At 44.6% G+C, this 19,751-nt stretch overlaps 1 protein-coding gene across 1 annotated transcript in view; it reads right to left on the reverse strand.

Moving 5' to 3' along the window:
* ANO2 (anoctamin 2) overlaps positions 1–19,751 on the reverse strand; it is a 152,789-nt gene that overhangs the window by 34,100 nt on the left and 98,938 nt on the right. The window contains exons 14-16 of the mRNA XM_081911712.1: positions 5,478–5,552; positions 3,687–3,888; positions 1,120–1,231 (exon numbers count right to left, since the gene is read on the reverse strand). Coding sequence (XP_081767838.1) covers positions 1,120–1,231; positions 3,687–3,888; positions 5,478–5,552 — 389 coding nt within the window. The remainder of the gene's footprint in view (positions 1–1,119; positions 1,232–3,686; positions 3,889–5,477; positions 5,553–19,751) is intronic.

Consider the following 19,751-nt stretch of genomic DNA (forward strand, 5'->3'; position numbering starts at 1 on the left):
TTAAATATTCACACATGGCTGTCTTTCCTTCTCTTGTAGAAGGATAGTGTCTCCTCCAGGCATAGGCAAACTTGGCCCTCCAGATGTTTTGGGACTACAACTCCCATCATCCCTAGCTAACAGGACCAGTGGTCAGGGATGATGGGAATTGTAGTCTCAAAAAACATCTGGAGGGCTGAGTTTGCCTATGCCTGGTCTACTTAGCAGGTACAGGAAAGCTGCATATATGTATCTGTAGCAAATCAGAACGATGTGTTGGAGAATCCTTCACCAATGTCTGTCACAACTTCTGGAGCAGTCTCCATGTCCCTTCTGGAGCAGTCTCCATGTGCTGCCTGTGGGTGTCCTTGAGAAAAACACCTGCGTGCCCCCTTAACTTATAAGAGGGGAGGTGCTGGCATCTGCCATACTCCCTCTGCAACAGTCCATTCCTAAGACACGAGGCACAAATGCAGGAACCCCACATGTCACAAAGAGTCCAGAGGTTTCTCAACTTGTGCCAAGCAGGCTAAACACAACCCACAACCTGTCCTGTCCATACAGAGTATTCACATGAGGGAGAAGCCTCACTTCTCACTTCCCAGTGGGCTTTCTGGAGATGGCCAGGAGCAGTTCAATTCTCTCCATCTGCTTCCAGCCTCCCCCCAATCCATGCAGTGAGGTGTCATTAGCAGAACATATGTACGGTATATTGAAATTTGCAATGTGTAAATATCAAATGTGCTGGAGGAGACTCTTGAGAGTCCCATGGACTGCAAGAAGATCAAACCTCTCCATTCTGAAGGAAATCAGCCCTGAGTGCTCACTGGAAGGACAGATCGTGAAGCTGAGGCTCCAATATTTTGGCCACCTCATGAGAAGAGAAGACTCCCTGGAAAAGACCCTGATGTTGGGAAAGATGGAGGGCACAAGGAGAAGGGGACGACAGAGGACAAGATGGTTGGACAGTGTTCTCGAATCTACCAGCATGAGTTTGACCAAACTGCGGGAGGTAGTGGAAGACAGGAGTGCCTGGCATGCTCTGGTCCAGGGGGTCACGAAGAGTCGGACACGACTAAACGATTAAACAACAACAACTACAAATATCAACTTTCTGCTAAAGAATCATATTCAACCCACCTTCCTTTAAAAAATGCCACGTAAAAAATTGGTGCATAGGAGTTCACAAATTTCAGAAGGAAAGCTTTCATAATTAAATGCTCCTCGAAGGTTTTTTCTGTTTTGGGTATCTCTGTCGTGAAGAAAGCAGAAAGACAGGTGAATGGAAACAACTATAATTTATGTGACACACAATAAACCAATAAGCCATATTCCGTGATCAAAGGAGATGCTGATAAGTTTGCAAAATGTCATATGTACATCTGGAAGAATGATCAAGACATGTTTGGGATAATAGCAGTAGTAATAATAATACTTCCATTATTTATGTGCTGCCCATCTGACTTGGTTGCTCCAGCCACTCTGGGCAGCTTCCAGCAAAATATAAAAACACAAAGAACATCAAAAACTTCCCTATACAGGGCTGTCTTCAGATGTCTTCTGAAAGTTGTAGTTATTTATTTCTTTGACATATGATGGGAGGGCGTTCCACAGGGCGGGCGCCACTACCGAGAAGGCCCTCTGCCTCGTCTCCTGTAACTTCAATTCTCGCAGTGAGGGAACCCCCAGAAGGCCCTCGGAGCTGGACCTCAGTGTCGGGGCTCATGACTTGATTATTGCAAGACACTCTACGCAGAGCTGCTCTTAAGGCAATCTGGCTGTTGATTGGAGCTTTTTATTGACAGCATATGACCCCACTGCTGAAGAATCTGCACTGGTTGCCAATATGTCACAGGCCAGATTTCAGGTGTGACTGTTACACCTGGGAGAAACCTTTCTCCATACATTCCTGTGCATTCTTTCATATCTGCTGGAAAAGCATTGATTACTCTTCCTTATGGCATCCACAAGGAATTGGGCCTTTAGTCTAGCAGCACCTACAATGCGGAATTCATTGCCTTCGTATATTAGGCAGGCATCCTGTGTCTAGTTTTAGACGACAGCCCCAAAACAATTTTATTTACACAAGCTTACTCTGTCTTTCAACTCTGTGTCATGTTTTTCTGATATTTGCCTGTTGTGTTTTGATTTTATGCACACTGTTTTGACACCGTCCTTGCTTGATTTAGCAATATAAAAAATTAAATGGAAGTAAATATGTGAAGGGACGTGGGTGGTGCTGTGGGTTAAACCACAGAGCCTAGGACTTGCCAATCAGAAGGTAGGCGGTTCGAATCCCCGTGATGGGGTGAGCTCCCGTTGCTCTGTCCCAGCTCCTGCCAACCTAGCAGTCAGAGTGCAAGTAGATGAATAGGTACCACTCCGGCGGGAAGGTAAATGGCGTTTCCGTGTGCTGCTCTACTTCGCCAGAAGCAGCTTAGTCATGCTGGCCACATGACCCGGAAGCTGTACGCCGGCTCCCTCAGCCAATAAAGCAAGATGAGCGCCGCAACCCCAGAGTCGGTCACGACTGGACCTAATTGTCAGGGGTCCCTTTACCTAAATATGTGGCAGGCTCTTCCATGAGGCCAGAGACCATGTCTCAGTTGCCTTGCAATGGTGCTGGGGTTTCCTCCCAGCCTTGGGCTTGCTTTTGCACAACTTCCAAGATTCAGATTCAGCAAGCAGTGGAAGAATGAAGGAATGCAAAAAGTCAAGGAGTGGGAGTAGCCATTAGCAGTTAGCCATGAGATGGATAGGAAATTGTGTCAAAGCTTGTCTATTTGCAATCTCCCTTCTGTGTATATTCTGAATGGGAGTGGAACAAATCACAAAAGTGTGATACATTAACTAACTGTGTGAATCTGCCCTTGGCAGACAGGTGCTTGCAACTGTTTATATCTAGAACTCTTTTCTGAATTCTAGTCAATAAGGGTGCTTCTGGGTTGGTGGCTAATAACTGTTCTTTTGTAGGTAAAGGTAAAGGTAAAGGGACCCCTGAACATTAGGTCCAATCGTGACTGACTCTGGGGTTGCGGAGCTCATCTTGCTTTATTGGCCGAGGGAGCTGGTGTACAGCTTCTGGGTCATGTGGCCAGCATGACTAAGCCGCTTCTGGAGAACCAGAGCACCGTTTACCTTCCTGCCGGAGTGGTACCTATTTATCTACTTGCACTTTGATGTGCTTTTGAACTGCTAGGTTGGCAGGAGCAGGGACCGAGCAACGGGAGCTCACCCCGTTGTGGGGATTCGAACCGCCGACCTTCTGATCGGCAAGTCTAGGCTCTGTGGTTTAACTCACAGCGCCACCCGCGTCTCTTCTTTTGTAGTTACTGTAACTGGAAGCAAATTGTAACTGACTTGCTACATTATCTGGGATGTTGCACTCAGCTACCATCCTTCTATGCCCCTGCCCTTTCTTCTTCTTTAGTCAATAACTGAATAATTGAACCACCAATCTTCTGGTTAAAAGCCAGATGCACTAACCCATTGTGCCACATTACTGATACTATTGTTAAGGAATCCCTTATAAGCTTCTGGGGAATTTCAGCATTTTGCAAAATATAGTACAGTATAAAACTCCTGCTCTAGATTGAAGGAGGTTTGAATATTATAAAATGAATGAAAAGTCCTACTTTGTGGGACAAAAACAGTTACTGTACATTATTGGCAAGAAGCAGAACTTATGAAGGGTGAAAAAGCATTACCCATTTCTGTCAACCATTTGGCAACCATTCCATAAATCTCATCTAGGATAAGGATCACAACAAGGTTAATGATGACAGCCGTTGCTGTCACCGTCACTCGGACGTTAGACTTGGTTGACTCGTTGGGACTCATGGATAGTGCTGCCGCTGTAGTTATCCGGTACACAATCACACCAAAGACCAAGGAAAATGTCAGTGAAATCTGAAAAGAGACATACAGGTATTCATAGAAATGCATACATTCATGCATTTTTGCATGTAAATCTACTTGCCGCAGTTAATGAGCTTGCGTGGCGTTAGAGAGCCCACATATTAAGCAGCTTCCTCTTTGAAAGGAAATGCTCTGCACATGGCTGGCCAATGGGTTTTCTCCATTGACCTTTTAGGTTTGGATTAAATAGTACTGATGCGGGGCTGTCTCTGCTTATGCCACCACAGCATCATCCAGTTTGCTGATCTCAATTCTGAACTACATGGGCATAGGAGCACCACTAATTCTAGGATATTCAGTCCTGGCTAGAACTACCAAGCCTCAATTTTGCATGTGCATCTAAATGTGCCCCTGGAACACATGAAGAAATGTGGCTGCTTATCCTGTTGAGGGCATGCTGTCCTTCAAGGACTTTTTGGTGACCCACATGCTAGGGTGGTGTCCCTCACGCTGGTGAGTCTGCATCTCCATGATTGACAGTCTATGCCTTTGCTCAGAGAACTATTATTCTCCTTGTTGGATCTGTAAAGGATGACTGCTATTAGCATCTTTAAAGGTAAAGGGACCCCTGGCCATTAGGTCCAGTCGTGACTGACTCTGGGGTTGTGGCGCTCATCTCGCTTTATTGGCCAAGGGAGCCGGCGTACAGCTTCCAGGTCATGTGGCCAGCATGACTAAGCCGCTTCTGGTGAACCAGAGCAGCGCACGGAAACGCCGTTGACCTTCCCGCCAGAGTGGTACCTATTTATCTACTTGCACTTGACGTGCTTTCGAACTGCTAGGTGGGCAGGAGCAGGGACCGAGCAACGGGAGCTCACCCCGTAGTGGGGATTTGAACTGCCAACCTTCTGATTGCCAATCAGAAGCTGACTCTTACTCCAACACTGGCAAGGGAACATCATCCTCGACTGCACTGGAAGGCAACAGGCTAGTGGACTGACACAGACCAGCCACATGCCGTTCTGCCTGGCACCTCCTTGGCACCTGCTCAAATGCTGCAATGCAACACTTGTGGCACTAGTTCACAGGACGTGAGTAAAGCAACACATGTATATGTGCAATATCTGCTGGCGTTTGTGGCCTGGACTGTCTCTCTCTCTGCCTGGTAGCTCAGTTAGGGTCTTTCTTTTTGTGATGCATTGGGAGAAGGTGACTAGATAAGACAACCAGGCAGTCCAGGGAGCAAAAAGCAAGTATTGTCAGTGCCTGGGTAGCAGCTCAGGAAGATGCTTATTGGGGAGTGGCTCAGGCAAAGAGCAAGAACAATGCGACCACTGTGCTCCAACATCCACGGTCTGAGATGTTCTGGGAGGGGCAACCACGATCTGGCAAATGAGCTGGTAATTGAACCAATCCGGCACCAAGCACTGAATCTGGACTTTGTGGTGCAATTGACGTTTTTAACTTTTGCAATTCTTAGTCCATCACCAATTCAGTCTAAAAGAAGGACACACTGAGGGAAAACAGCAAAGGTAATGCATATGTTAGGGAATATTGATTCAGTCTGAAGATCCATGCAGTCAGGGTAAATTTAATATAGGCCACTGTTAAAGAAGCAAGGAAATAAAATTCAAAATTACCATAAATAAGATAGATGCAAAGTTCACTAGATAGCCAGGGGTACGGTCTTTCCAGGTCAGTTTTTCCTTCTCATCCTAGTACAAGCCATAATAGGGAAAACATCAGTTATGATACCAAGTCAATAAATAAGGTGAAAAGTTAAGCGCAATTTGGAATCAGTGTGATGAAATACAGTGCAATCATAAACAGTTTATTCAGAAGTCCCATTGGGTGTTATTCAACTAAGTTTTAAATACCATAATCAAGTTTCTTGATTTCAATGGGTCTACTCTGAGTAAAACTTAGTTCACTATCACTGATGGATTCCAGGAGATCTTAGTCCCTAATAAGTGTGGAAATGATTTCTACCTTAGTTCTTACTATCAATAGAATTGCCTTCAATTAGATTTTATCTGTTAATCTGGGTTTTTCTTAGTTTCTTGTTTTCCCACTCTTAAAGTCAGCCCTTCACATCTCCACACCATTTTTGTGATTTTTTAAAAGTGTGCGTGAAAATTTATCAGTGTTTCAGTGTGTCATTGCGATATTTGGAGATGTGCACATTTCTGTGCTCTCATTCCCATATTGTTTTGGGAAGTGCAAATTGGGTAGATTCATACATTATAATGCAAACTGAACCAAATTTCTTGTTCATCCCAAATTTTATCCAATATATGAAGACACATTACTCTCATACAATCTATAACTGAAAAAGCAGACTGAATTTTTACTGTAGACATTTCTTCCCTAGGGTCCCCCCCCCCTCAATTTTTTAAATTAGAAATTAAGAACTACTATTTGTCTTATTTCATTGTTTTCTCTGGCTTACTCATCCTGTCAGCAAGCAAATCTATTATGGTCTACCTTCTACACATTATATCACTAACACGCCTTTCATGTCACGTAGCAGCATCAGTAAATAAAGTTGCCCTTGTGACCAGCAAAATATGTCCCTCCAGTTCCCACACCACACAAAGAAACACACATATTCACAGCTGCTTATATTATTTTCCTAAATATGGCTATGCCATGACTTCTGAAACAGAAGAGTAGCTGTTACATCTAAGTCAGGAGTGGCCAACTCCCAAGAGACTGCAATCTACTCACAGAGTTAAAAACTGGCAGTGATCAGCCCCCTTTTTGGGAGTTCAGGTCAAAGTTGTTGTTGAGCTTTTTTTAGGGGACCCAAACTTGTTGAGCTTCGTTGGGGGGAGCCAGTGATCTACCAGTAATCTAAGAAAGACGTCCAGTGATCTACCAGTAGATCATGATCTACCTGTTGGACAGGCCTGATCTAAGTCATGTGGCTGGCTGAATCGAAGACTTTTTCCACCAAAAGGGTGCACCTATTTCTTAAGAACACATCTGCTTTTGCAAATCCCAATCTCTCCCTGCCCCACCCCCCAAAAAAACCATCAGCAGAAGCGTCCAAAGAATAGCTACAGGTATTCATTTTTATAATGCAACTATGGTCAGAAGGGGACACGGGTGGCGCAGTGGGTTAAACCACTGAGCCTAGGACTTGTCGATCAGAAGGTTGGTGGTTCGAATCCCCGTGACGGGGTGAGCTCCCATTGCTCGGACCCTGCTCCTGCCCACCTAGCAGTTCAAAAGCACGTCAAAGTGCAAGTAGATAAATAGGTACCGCTCCAGTGGGAAGGTAAACGGCGTTTCCTTGCACTGCTCTGGTTTGCCAGAAGCGGCTTAGTCATGCTGGCCACATGACCCAGAAGCTGTACACCAGCTCCCTCGGCCAATAAAGCAAGATGAGCGCCGCAACTCCAGAGTCGGTCACGACTGGACCTAATAGTCAGGGGTCCCTTTACCTTTACCTTTATGGTCAGAAGACAAACTAAGGGGACCTGCGTTATCACCCTCTGGAAATCTTGTATGCAGTGGCGTAGCGTGGGTTGTCAGCACCCGGGGCAAGGCAAGTAATTTGCGCCCCCTAACCCGCACGCCTGGCACCCCCCCTCCACAGTGGGCGGCGACCCGGCGGTTTGGATTGGATTCGCACAGCCAGCACTGCAGTGAGAGAGAGTGAGTGAGCCAGGTAGGGGCAGAGAGCTGCGAGTGCGAGCGCGCCCCCCCAGATGTTGTGCCCGGTGCGGCTGGCCCCCCCTGCATCCCCCACGCTATGCCACTGCTTGTATGTGTCATGATGACTCAGGACTGCTTGCATATAAGAAACCTGGATGAGAACAAAACTCGGCTGCTATGATTCTTCCTCTCCCGACCTCCCCTCCACCTTATTTTGAGGGGGGTGGGAAGCGTGGCCTAGGTACATATGAATGTATGAATAGTACAGAAAGTCGAAGAAGCACTGAATGCATAAAGATGTCTTGGAAAAAGTTAGGCCACTGATTCAGCTGGGCCAATGATGCTTATACCATCTGGCAGTGGCTAAGGAAAACGCCCTTCCTCGCTCTGGCGACTTAAGTTTCCTTCTTTGTGATTTGGGCTGTTCATTTTAACACAAGCTTTGTAGATATAACACAGCCTTCTATATAGAAATTTTAAGCTACAATCCTAAATATCCAGACCTACGCAGGAAAAAGTTCCACTGAACTCAGTGAGTCCAATATATGATTGAACTGCTGACTGTTTTTTCACACCATTTTTTAAAATAGTTTTAAAATCCCAAGAAAACAGATGTCTTAAAGAGAATATACAAGGGATAGACTGAGGAAGTTTATGTGCCCTGCCACTTCCCATATTGCTAGAATATTCACTGTAGAATGGCTGCTATTGAGCATTGCTCTGGCTACTGGAACTCCAGAGGTTTTATATGAGAAATCAGGTGCCATTGTAACAACATTTAATTTTCTTTCTAACTGATTGTTCAACAAAGCCACAACCGATTCATTTTAACTTATCTACTTCTTATATTTAAGCAAGCAAGCCAACCAAACACAATTACTTAAAGTTGACTGAAACTAAGAGGATATATTTCAAATTAATTAAACGGTTCAACCAAGCAAAGCTAAGTAAGCTTTGGTTGGTACGTTGCAAAGCCCATAAAAATAGATTAACTTTTGAACTTCATTTGAAAAGTTCAATTTTGTTTCTGTGGGGTTTTTCTGTGTCACAAAATCAATAAAATATCGCCCTCCCTACATATTTTACTTATGAAAGGAGCATTTTTACTAGGTCAATTATTGGAACAATAAACAGATACCAAAGAGACAGAGCAATTTTTAAGACTATAATTTCATTTTAATTACTCCAGTACCATAGCAGTATTTGAACTGGATAGTCATTAAAGTTACTAACATACCGCTTTAAGATTAATGTCATGTGCCTATATCTGCTCTTCCACAAACTGTCAAATAAAATCACAATTATTCTGCTGCCTTCACAATGCTTTTCCTGCTAAAAAATTTTTAAAAATGCCTTGCTAAACAAGTTCCACCTGTCCAAGCTTTTACATCTCTTGACAGAAAGTATTTTATCACAAATCTATTGCAAAAATTACCCATTCAACCAACATTATTTGCTATAATAAAATCAGCTTTGGCCTAATGGAAATAAGCCAGTTGGCAAATTTTCTCTGCAATTTGTATTGCTCAAATTACAATGTTATGCTGAAGTATCTTAGCAGCATTTAATGGTCCTTTCGCCTGCCTCTAGGTTACAGATATTTTCCTCAGTAGTATTGGAGGAACCTAACAGGGGAAATGTGTTGAAACGGTACCTAGAGAATAATTCGCTGCCTTGCCGAATCCTTCCTTCCCTATCCAACACACAATACTCTTACATGAGATACACACTTTTCCTGCTCTTTTGACACATAATGGAACTCACTGATTTTACCCAGCAAACCACTGAACTGGTTGCAACTGGCCAGATGTTGACCTCAGCTACATTAGTAAAGAAAAGCCATTTTGTATGCATCATCATCATCATCATCATCATCATCATCATCATCATTTATACCCTGCCCATCTGGCTGGGTCCCCCCAGCCACTCTGGGTGGCTTCCAACAAAACACTAAAATACAATAACCTATTAAACATTAAAAGCTTCCCTAAACAGGGCTGCCTTCAGATATCTTCTAAAAGTTTGGTAGTTATTTTTCTCTTTGACATCTGGTGGGAGGGTGTTCCACAGGGTGGGTACCACTACCAAGAAGGCCCTCTGCCTGGTTCCCTGTAACTTGGCTTCTTGCAGTGAGGGAACCGCCAGAAGGCCCTTGGAGATGGACCTCAGTGTCCAGGCAGAACGATGGAGGTGGAGAAGCTCCTTCAGGTATACTGGACTTGCATTATAAAACACTGCGGCACCATATGGTTCTTTCACAACTTGATTTCCCTTTACGAAGGGGGCGGGCTGGTGTGGAGGACTCCCTGGTCCTGAATGGGGTAACTGTGCCCCTGAAGGACCAGGTGCGCAGCCTGGGAGTCATTTTGGACTCACAGCTGTCCATGGAGGCGCAGGTCAATTCTGTGTCCAGGGCAGCTGTTTATCATCTCCATCTGGTACGCAGGCTGAGACCCTACCTGCCCATGAACTGTCTCGCCAGAGTGGTGCATGCTCTAGTTATCTCCCGCTTGGACTACTGCAATGCGCTCTACGTGGGGCTACCTTTGAAGGTGACCCGGAAACTACAACTAATCCAGAATGTGGCAGCTAGGCTGGTGACTGGGAGTGGCCGCTGAGACCGTATAGCACCGGTCTTGAAAGACCTACATTGGCTCCCAGTATGTTTCCGAGCACAATTCAAAGTGATGGTGTTGACCTTTAAAGCCCTAAACTGCCTCGGCCCAGTATACCTGAAGGAGCGTCTCCATCCCCATCGTTCTGCCCGGACGCTGAGATCCAGCGCCAAGGGCCTTCTGGCGGTTCCGTCATTGTGAGAAGCAAAGCTACAGGGAACCAGGGAGAGGGCCTTCTCGGTAGTGGCACCCGCCCTGTGGAACGCCCTCCCATCAGATGTCAAAGCGATAAACAACTACCTGACATTCAGAAGACATCTTAAGGCAGCCCTGTTCAGGAAAGTTTTTAGCGTGTGATATTTTAGTGTATTTTTGGTTTCTATGGAAGCCGCCCAGAGTGGCTGGGAAAACCCAGCCAGATGGGCGGGGTACAAATAATAAATTATTATTATTATTATTATTATTATTATTATTATTATTAACCACTCTTTTAACTGAAATGCTTCTTTCATTTGTATAGATCTAGCCGTTATATAGGATATGATACTACAGTCCTGAGAAACCCGGGAGGATAATTCCCACAGGGAGGAACAACATTATCCCAATACCACCTTCCAAAACCTTCTCCTGGAATCACCACAATTAACGACTGTGGGACTCTGGCTGGCAGGCTCAACTCCGAGAATGTGACTCAGCCACAAAAAAGTTATTGACAGTGATTAAAAGTGACAAGTGCGAGGAGGACGCTCAGGCCTTCCCACATTCACTGCCTTCTCCTTCTCTCCAGAGGCCTCGCGTCCTGGGCTGCCCTTCAAATGTCTGATACTTTCCATGTAACTCCTCTGAGTGTATTTTTCTTTCTACAGGATCTACAACATGATATAATTGCCAGTTTAGATGACATGCTAACGCTCCTTATATTAACTCCTATACAACACGCAACTATTAATGCCCCTTAAAAATAGACGAACTATAATATATTATTAAAAAGGAGTAACAGCAAGGATCATGGACAAAAGATACAGTTGGCTCAGATTCTAATCAAGGAGACCTGATGAGAATAAGACTTCAAATGCTATCTGGGTACCCTTTTGGGAGCACTGAGTTTTTGTTCCTCTTTACAGCAACGTAAGAATTGGGGCCCTACTAGCATTTACACCAAATGTCACCAAAATACAAATTTTCACGGCGAATGTAGAACATTATGTTTGGGGGCAGAAGGAATCTGAGGCATTTGAGAGACCAGCAACATATATCGGATGGGAGGGGCAGTTTGCACATCCTGAACGGTGATTCATGGAGGACCTGAATGGAGACCATTAGGCAAGCTGTTTTGTGTGTGCATCTCATCGTCACCAGAGTCCTGGGGGATGAGGTCCAAGGTTACTGAATAAGTTCCACTAAGTGTGCAATGGCTGCAAAACCTGGGACCAAAGTTGCCAATTATTTTCCCCTAAACTTAATTTTGTTGTGCTCACTCGAAGGACAGATCATGAAGCTGAGGCTCCAGTACTTTGGCCACCTCATGAGAAGAGAAGACTCCCTGGAAAAGACCCTGATGAGGACAAGATGGTTGGACGGTGTTCTCAAAGCTACAAACATGAGTCTGACCAAACTGCGGGAGGCAGTGGAAGACAGAAGTGCCTGGCGTGCTCTGGTCCAGGGGGTCACGAAGAGTCGGACATGACTAAACGACTAAACAACAACAAAACTTAATTTTGAGGGAATAAGAAATAATTTAAATTAAAAAAATATCCAGGGACGACCTGCATATCTTTCCATTAGCACAGACACCCTCACCCCAAGTCTGATCCTATGACTGATGTGGATCTCAGACATAGAGTGTTACCCACATTATTATTCCCTTTTCTGTATTAATTTTGCTATTGAAAAAACAAGTCTGCACAGCACAAATCACTTACGTTGATACATACAATCCAACAGAACTCAGTGGTTCTAATGGAACAACCTCTTAAACTTAAAAGCATCAATGTGGCTACAAAATGGAATCATCCTAATACTGTTTCATTTGTGCCCAAGCAAGGACGACCAAATTAGCAACAGATTAGGCATCTGGAAACTTTTAACAAAACGTGCATCGTTATTAGGAAAAGATTTGTTTTTCTTCTGCTGGGCATCATTCCTTAATGTTTTGTTCACCACAAATGAGCTTGATCAGATAGGAGAAAACGAAACAAAGAACAAGTTACTTGCTTGTGCAAGGAAACAAGTTTGTTTTACATTTTTAAAAGGTGAAACTCAGAATGGCATTAACTTCAGGGTATGACAGTAGCGACAAAGCCAGCTGAATTTGGCAATCTGCTTTACTAAGGGCAGGAAATGTTCTGTTCCTGATGGATAAAGTTCAAGCCAGGCAGAACCTACTTGACCCCATGGCTTTTCTGTTTTACCAATGAGTACCTAATACTAGATTATGAGTATTTGATGTAGAAAACTTCATGGCAACACATTATATGCATGCACACACACACACACAGTTTTCAAGATGTGCAAATGTGCTCAATGAGAAAGTTCACACTGACCTGAAGTGATATAAAATGACAAGCATATTTCTAAAGCCCAAACCTATGTATGTTGTGTCTCAACAGGCTTGCGCTACGCAAAGTTAGGATATGGCATCACCCTGGGGCCTGCAATGTGCGGCAGAGGACTCTGATGAGGATGAAGCTCAGGTTTCTTCTTCAGTGGGGAGAACCATCCATATGCCATTTGGGACTCTTCCAACCAGATGACACAGCCGTACCGAAGAACATGACCCCCCATTGACCAGCCTTGTGGAAGTCAAAGACTGCAAAACGAGTGTCAGGTAACAACCCCGACAGCTCCTCTAGGCAGGCAGAGCTGACCACACTACATAAGATCTTCAGCTCCTTGCTGGGGCAACAACTTCATCCAGCTAAACAAGGGTGTTGTTTTTCTCTGCCCTCTGTGCAAGACAACCTCTGATTGCACCTTGTTTGCTATGGTTTGATTTTGCAAATGTTGACTGGACTTGATTTGCTTCACCTGCCTCTGATCTGACTTCACCAGATGCTACTTGCTTCAGGTGTGGGCCTCAGGCATGGGTAGGCAAACTAAGGCCCAGGGGCTGGATCCAGCACAATCACCTTCTCAATCCGGCCCACGGATGGTCTGGGAATCAGCGTGTTTCTACATGAGTAGAATGTGCCCTTTTATTTAAAATGCATCTCTGGGTTATCTGTGGGGCCTGCCTGGTGTTTTTAAAGATAAAGGTACCCCTGCCCATACGGGCCAGTCGTGTCCGACTCTAGGGTTGTGCGCCCAACTCACTTAAGAGGCCGGGGGCCAGCGCTGTCCGGAGACACTTCCGGGTCACGTGGCCAGCGTGACGAAGCTGTTCTGGCGAGTCAGCACCAGCGCAGCACACGGAAACGCCAGTTACCTTCCCGCTATAAAGCGGTACCTATTTATCTACTTGCACTTAGGGGTGCTTTCGAACTGCTAGGTGGGCAGGAGCTGGGACCGAAGACGGGAGCTCACCCCACCGCGGGGATTTGAACCGCCGACCATGCGATCGGCAAGCCCTAGGCGCGGAGGTTTTACCCACAGTGCCACCCGCGTCCCTGCCTGGTGTTTTTACATGAGTAGAATGTGTGCTTTTATTTAAAATACATCTCTGGGTTATTTGTGGGGCATAGGAATTCGTTCATTTCCCCCCAAAAAATATAGTCCGTCTCCCAACAAGGTCTGAGGGACAGTGGACCAGCTCCTTGCTGAAAAAGTTTGCTGACCCCTGGCCTCAGGCATTCATAGACGAGGACAGGTTAAGGTATACCAACAGTCAGGCAGGCTAGCACATTTCAGAACGGCTTACTGTCAGCGAGGTGAAATATTGCCTTATGCACACACTGTTTGGGAAATTTTAGAACTCCTCAATCTGCATTGCTAATGGAGAAGATATCTAACTAATCGTTTTATCTATCATCAGTTCTCCAATTTGCAAACTCGGGTGTTGAGTGCTGACAGAATTGGAGCCAAATGCATTCCACAGCTAAGCCTAACTTGGGAACCCTTCCTCCAATTAGTGGTTGATGTTTGTAATTACTCTGGGGCGAGAGAGAAGCACTATATGCATGTTGCTATTATTATAAGGAGATGCCAGCCAGGTCCCACACATAGCAGCTCATATTGGGGCAACAGAAACAGGTTTCTTGTTGTCCTCAGCAGCCCAGCTGACACTCGCCAGACCCAATTTTTAAATTGCTGGCAATGAAGGTAGCTGGATTTTCACATCCTTGCCTCTCGCTCTCAGCTCCCATCTCCAATATGAGAAAGACAACAACACTGGCTTACCTTACAAATCTGGTGTAAAGATTACCAAGGTCAGGTAGTTCAGAAAGCAGGGGACAAAATGGCACTCTCCCAGTGGGAAGGAAGCAAAATTCAGTCTCATAATTCTTGGTCTCAACTAGAGCCAGGGCCTTTTCAGTACTGGCCCCGACTTGGTGGAACGCTCTGTCCCAAGAGACTAGGGTCCTGCGGGACTTGACATCTTTCCGCAGAGCCTGCAAGACAGAGCTGTTCTGCCTGGCCTTTGGTTTGGACTCAGTCTGACCCTTATGTTTCCCTCCCCTTATGGTTTTGATCCATAGGCTACTTTTAAAATGAGGCTGAATTTTAAATTGCATTTTAACCTGCATTTTAAATTGGTTTCTCCCCCCTCCCCATTATGATTTTACTGTAATTTTACTGGTGTTAGCCACCCCGAGCCCGGCTCTGGCCGGGGTGGGTGGGGTATAAATGAAATTTATTATAATTATAATAATAATTATTATAAATGAAACAGATTCTAAAACTTGCTCTGTGTTTTATATTATCTTGTTTTCATGCTGAATTTTGACCATGCAAGTAATACCACCTGCAAATGGAGAGAGTATAAGGCAAGGCAGGAGATGTGGGAAAACATCCAAAACATGGGGAGTGGGGCAGTACAAGAAAAACTGGTATGAATATGAGATATGCATGTGTGTCGTGCTTTCTTGACAGGTTTAGCCCCAAAGCAGGCTGGCATGCTGGAACACATGTGAGTAGGATTGCCAACTCTTTTAAAAAGTGCTATTTGAACAGGGCTTGTGGTGGATCATTTGAAAAAAAAGGAGTGGAATAGTCCTGAAATGATTTTCTGGAAACCGTCTGGAAAGAAAGCAAAAGGGCAGTTTGGGCTTTTTTCTGTTTAGGTGACAGTCCTAATGGTAAAGTGTAAAGGGACCCCTGACCATTAGGTCCAGTTGGGGCCGACTCTTGGGTTGCAGCGCTCATCTCGCTTTATTGGCCGGCGTACAGCTTCTGGGTCATGTGGCCAGCATGACTAAGATGCTTCTGGCGAACCAGAGCAGCACACGGAAACGCCATTTACCTTCCCGCCAGAGTGGTACCTATTTATCTACTTGCACTTTGACGTGCTTTCGAACGGCTAGGTTGGCAGGAGCAGGGACCGAGCAATGGGAGCTCACCCCGTTGCGGGGATTCGAACCGCCGACCTTCTGATCGGCAAGCCCAAGACTCAGTGGTTTAACCCACAGCGCCACCCGCATCCCTAGGTGACAGTCCTGACTGTGGCCAATTAAGCCAATTGCAGCCCATCGGTTATGTATGGCAGGTGATTGGGAGCTTGATAAACCACATGTTTCTGCTCTCTGTGAAAACCAAAGCAATAAAAAAATAAATAAAGGAAGGGTAAACCACTCTCCATGGCTGACAGGCTGCAATTCAGCTTGGTGGCTCCGGATCACAAGTTACGCTGGCTGCCACAAAGATACTGCCCAGTTCACTAAGACACTATTTCTTCTTCTAACTTGCCCAGTACTTAATGAGTGAATGCAGCATAAAATAGACTGCAGGACCAGCTTTTGTGCCATGTCAAAGCACACCTTCTGTTGGGTGAAAAGCCAAACTTTCATGAGCCTGCACAACTCAGGGCTTATCCACACTGCTTCCTCTTGTCCTGCTGTCCCGGAAAATCACTTTTTAGCACTCAATTGGAGCAAACAGCTATTCATGTTTTCTCTGCATTGATGTTTGCTTCAATTTAGCATTGAAGAGTGCTAAGGAGCAGTGCAAAGGCGGAAAAAAAAAACCTCTGACTCTCTAGTCACAGGCCAAGCCCTCCGTTTGGCTTGAATATCAAGCTCTGAGTTATTTGTTGTGGCGTTTGACTCCTAGATGGGTCATAAGGAAAGGGTTAAAATAGGTGTGATGTGATTGGCAAGGGGGGAATAAAAGATGTATAACTTGCTGTTGAAATGGAATACTCAGGAGGAAACGGTGAAATCTTCTATGATTAAATGGGCACAAGATGTTGGACATAACATTATGTTTGCTGACTAGGAACAGTTATGGACCACAGGTATGAAGTTTACGGCATGTAATGCCTTAAGAGAGAATATTATGAAAATGATTTACAGGTGGTACATGACCCCAGTCAAGCTTGCAAAAATTTATCATTTGCCCGATAATAAATGTTGGAAATGCAAAGAAAATGAAGGTACATTCTTTCACCTTTGGTGGACGTGCCCAAGGATTAAGGCTTTCTGGGAAATGATTTATAATGAAATGAAAAAGGTATTTAAATATACCTTCTTGAAGAAACCAGAGGCCTTTCTCCTGGGTATGGTCGGCCAATTGGTGCCAAAGAAGGATAGAACTTTCTTTATGTATGCCACAACAGCAGCAAGAATACTCATTGCAAAGTACTGGAAGACACAGGATCTACCCACTCTGGAAGAATGGCAGATGAAGGTGATGGACTATATGGGATTGGCAGAAATGACCGGCAGAATCCGAGACCAGGGAGAAGAGTCGGCGGAAGAAGATTGGAAGAAATTTAAAGATTATTTACAGAAATATTGCAAAATTAATGAATGTTAGAATGATGTTGGATAGAAACTAAGTGGTTTCCAGCTGTAATGCCCTAAGAGAATATGGAAAATAAGGTTTAGAATTAGGTTAAAATTTATTGATAAGGATTTGCTGAACTAACAATTTGAATTGGAATACAAAAAAGGAGGTATGAGGAGCTCTGGGAAATAAGTTAATGGAAATAAGTAATGGAAATTTTGTGTGCTTTTAATTATTTTCATTTTTGTATTTTTGTTATTTTTCTTTTCTTTCTTCTTTTTGATTTTTATTATACTACTATTGAAAACTTTAATAAATATTCTTAAAAAATAAAATAAAAGTTAGAGTGGGAGGTTTTGAAAGTCAGTTGAGTTGAGGGTTGAGGTTTGGGAGTTGAAGAAGGAAGAGGGAGGTTCAGGTGTGGGTTGGTAGAGTTGTATTGTGAGAGAGTGAGAGGAATTGTTAGGTGGAGTCAGACAGTTGGAATAATCAGTTTGGAGTTGTTAGGAACTAAGAATAAGAAACTGTCAAGAAAAACTAACTGAAACCATAAGCTTGTTCCTGCATTTAAAAATAAACTTGATTATTTGTTTATGTTAATAACTGACTGGACTCCGTGTGTCCCGTGAGATATGGGGTGGTGGCAGCGGAAAAAGCAATCACAGTGGCGGCACAGGGTCAACAGACTGTCAAACGTCCGGGGGCCCTGTGTGTGATTGCCACACTTGTGTTCATTTAAATGCCTCTCTTCCCTTTTCCAACATGGTAAAGAGTTAAGCATAAGAAATAGCCAAGAGGGACAATTAACTGCTGAAGATTTTAAACACACTGCAATACTTTATCTGTGACTTGCCCTTCAAGAAAGGTGCTATGATGTCATACCCTGTCTATAGCAAAACCTCATCTGTGGTTATAGTTTGATAACACTTTCATTAATGAAAGGTGTGCCCCCTGCTTAATGCCTGACACAGGAAAAAAGTGTAACATCAGCAAAATGTTAATAGAGAAGGAAACATGGTTCTTCAGACCTCCCGATATACTTGCTCATCAATCTGCCTAATTGTTACCTTTTCACCTTCTGAATTCCTGCTTCCGTCTCGTTTCTGCTGAATGTTTCTGCTCAAGGGATAAAGCTGCATTTCACTCTCAAAAGGCAACCAATCCCAAGTGCCTCTTCCTACCAATGCACCCACTTCCTCTGCACTGCCAGCTGGGAAGCTGGATAATATTCCTGGTTACGGGGGTCACCTTTGGTCCTGGAGGCCACAATTCCTGGCCCTACACTAGCATTTGCTTTCACTTTGTGCCTCTGTTTGCAAGATTTCTCTGACAAGTTCGTAGACATGCAGAAAGGGTTCAAAAGTCTGCATCGCCACGTAGTGTTAGATGGGCATTAGTGAGCCTGGCCCCTGTCTCTCCCAGCAAAATTCTAGGTGTATTTGGAAGCACCTGCTTGGATAAGACAAAGGAGATGGTGTTGGACTTCTGGAGGAAGAGAAGGGGGCTGTGTGGAGAGAGTCTCCTCCTTTAAATTCCTGGGAGTTTACCTTAGTGAGGACTTCACTTGGAAAATCAACATAACTCAGGTGGTCAGAAAGGCCCAACAGAGACTCCATTTCCTCAGGTTCTTCAGAAAGAACAATGATAAACAACAATTGACGAACCCATTTTGCCAGTCCACAATAGAAAGTGTCCTTTCATATTGTATCACAGTGTGGTATGCTGGCCTGACAGCCATGGATAGAAAGTCTCTACAGAGGGTGGTGAATACAGCCCATGATATCATGGGCTGTCCCTTGATGACATCACAAGAGATCGTTGCCTTAGGAGAGTGAGAAAAATTCTCGGGATGGCTCACACCCCAGCCAGCACCTCTTCAATCTTCTACCCTTGGGCAGGAGATCTAGAAGTATAATCAGCCATAACAACAGGCTAAATCATAGCTTCTATCCATGGGCTGTTAGGCTGCTGAATGGAAAATAGCATAGCGCAATTGACTTGCGAGGTGGTGAGTTGTTCGATAAGAGATTGAGTGTTTGGGTGGGTGGGGGGAGGCTCATTTAATTTCATTGTACACAAGTTGTACAATGACAATAAAGGTATTATTATTAAATGTTTTAAGTAAAACTAGTTAAGTATCTTCAGGTAGGGACGTGGGTGGCGCTGTGGGTTAAACCACAGAGCCTAGGACTTGCCAATCAGAAGGTCGGCGGTTTGAATCCCCACGATGGGGTGAGCTCCCGTTGCTCGGTCCCTGCTCCTGCCAACCTAGCAGTTTGAAAGCACGTCAAAGTGCAAGTAGATAAACAGGTACCGCTCCGACGGGAAGGTAAACGGCGTTTCCGTGCGCTGCTCTGGTTTGCCAGAAGCAGGTCAGTCATGCTGGCCACATGAACCGGAAGCTGTACGCCCGCTCCCTCGGCCAGTAAAATGAGATGAGCACCGCAACCCCAGAGTCGGTCACAACTGGACCTAATGGTCAGGGATCCCTTTACCTTTACCTTTTTATCTTCAGGCAACCTATGCATTTAACTGCAGGCTGGCATGCAGATACTAAGCAGGTGTAGCTTTGCCTGGCATGGAGATGAAGCGACCAGCTTCTCCTGCTGAGTTTTTTTTACTTTTAAGGTGCTGTCAGAGGCAGTGGAGCAGGGGCTGCAAAATAAATAAATAAATAAACCAAGGTGGTAATCCTAAATCAGAGTGTCCTTTGAGATGCTGCTGCCCATCTCTCCCTTGAGATATTGATTTGGCATTGGT

Source organism: Podarcis melisellensis (assembly GCF_964234715.1).
Source record: "Podarcis melisellensis genome assembly, chromosome: 5".
In the NCBI taxonomy this organism is placed as follows: Eukaryota; Metazoa; Chordata; class Lepidosauria; order Squamata; family Lacertidae; genus Podarcis; species Podarcis melisellensis.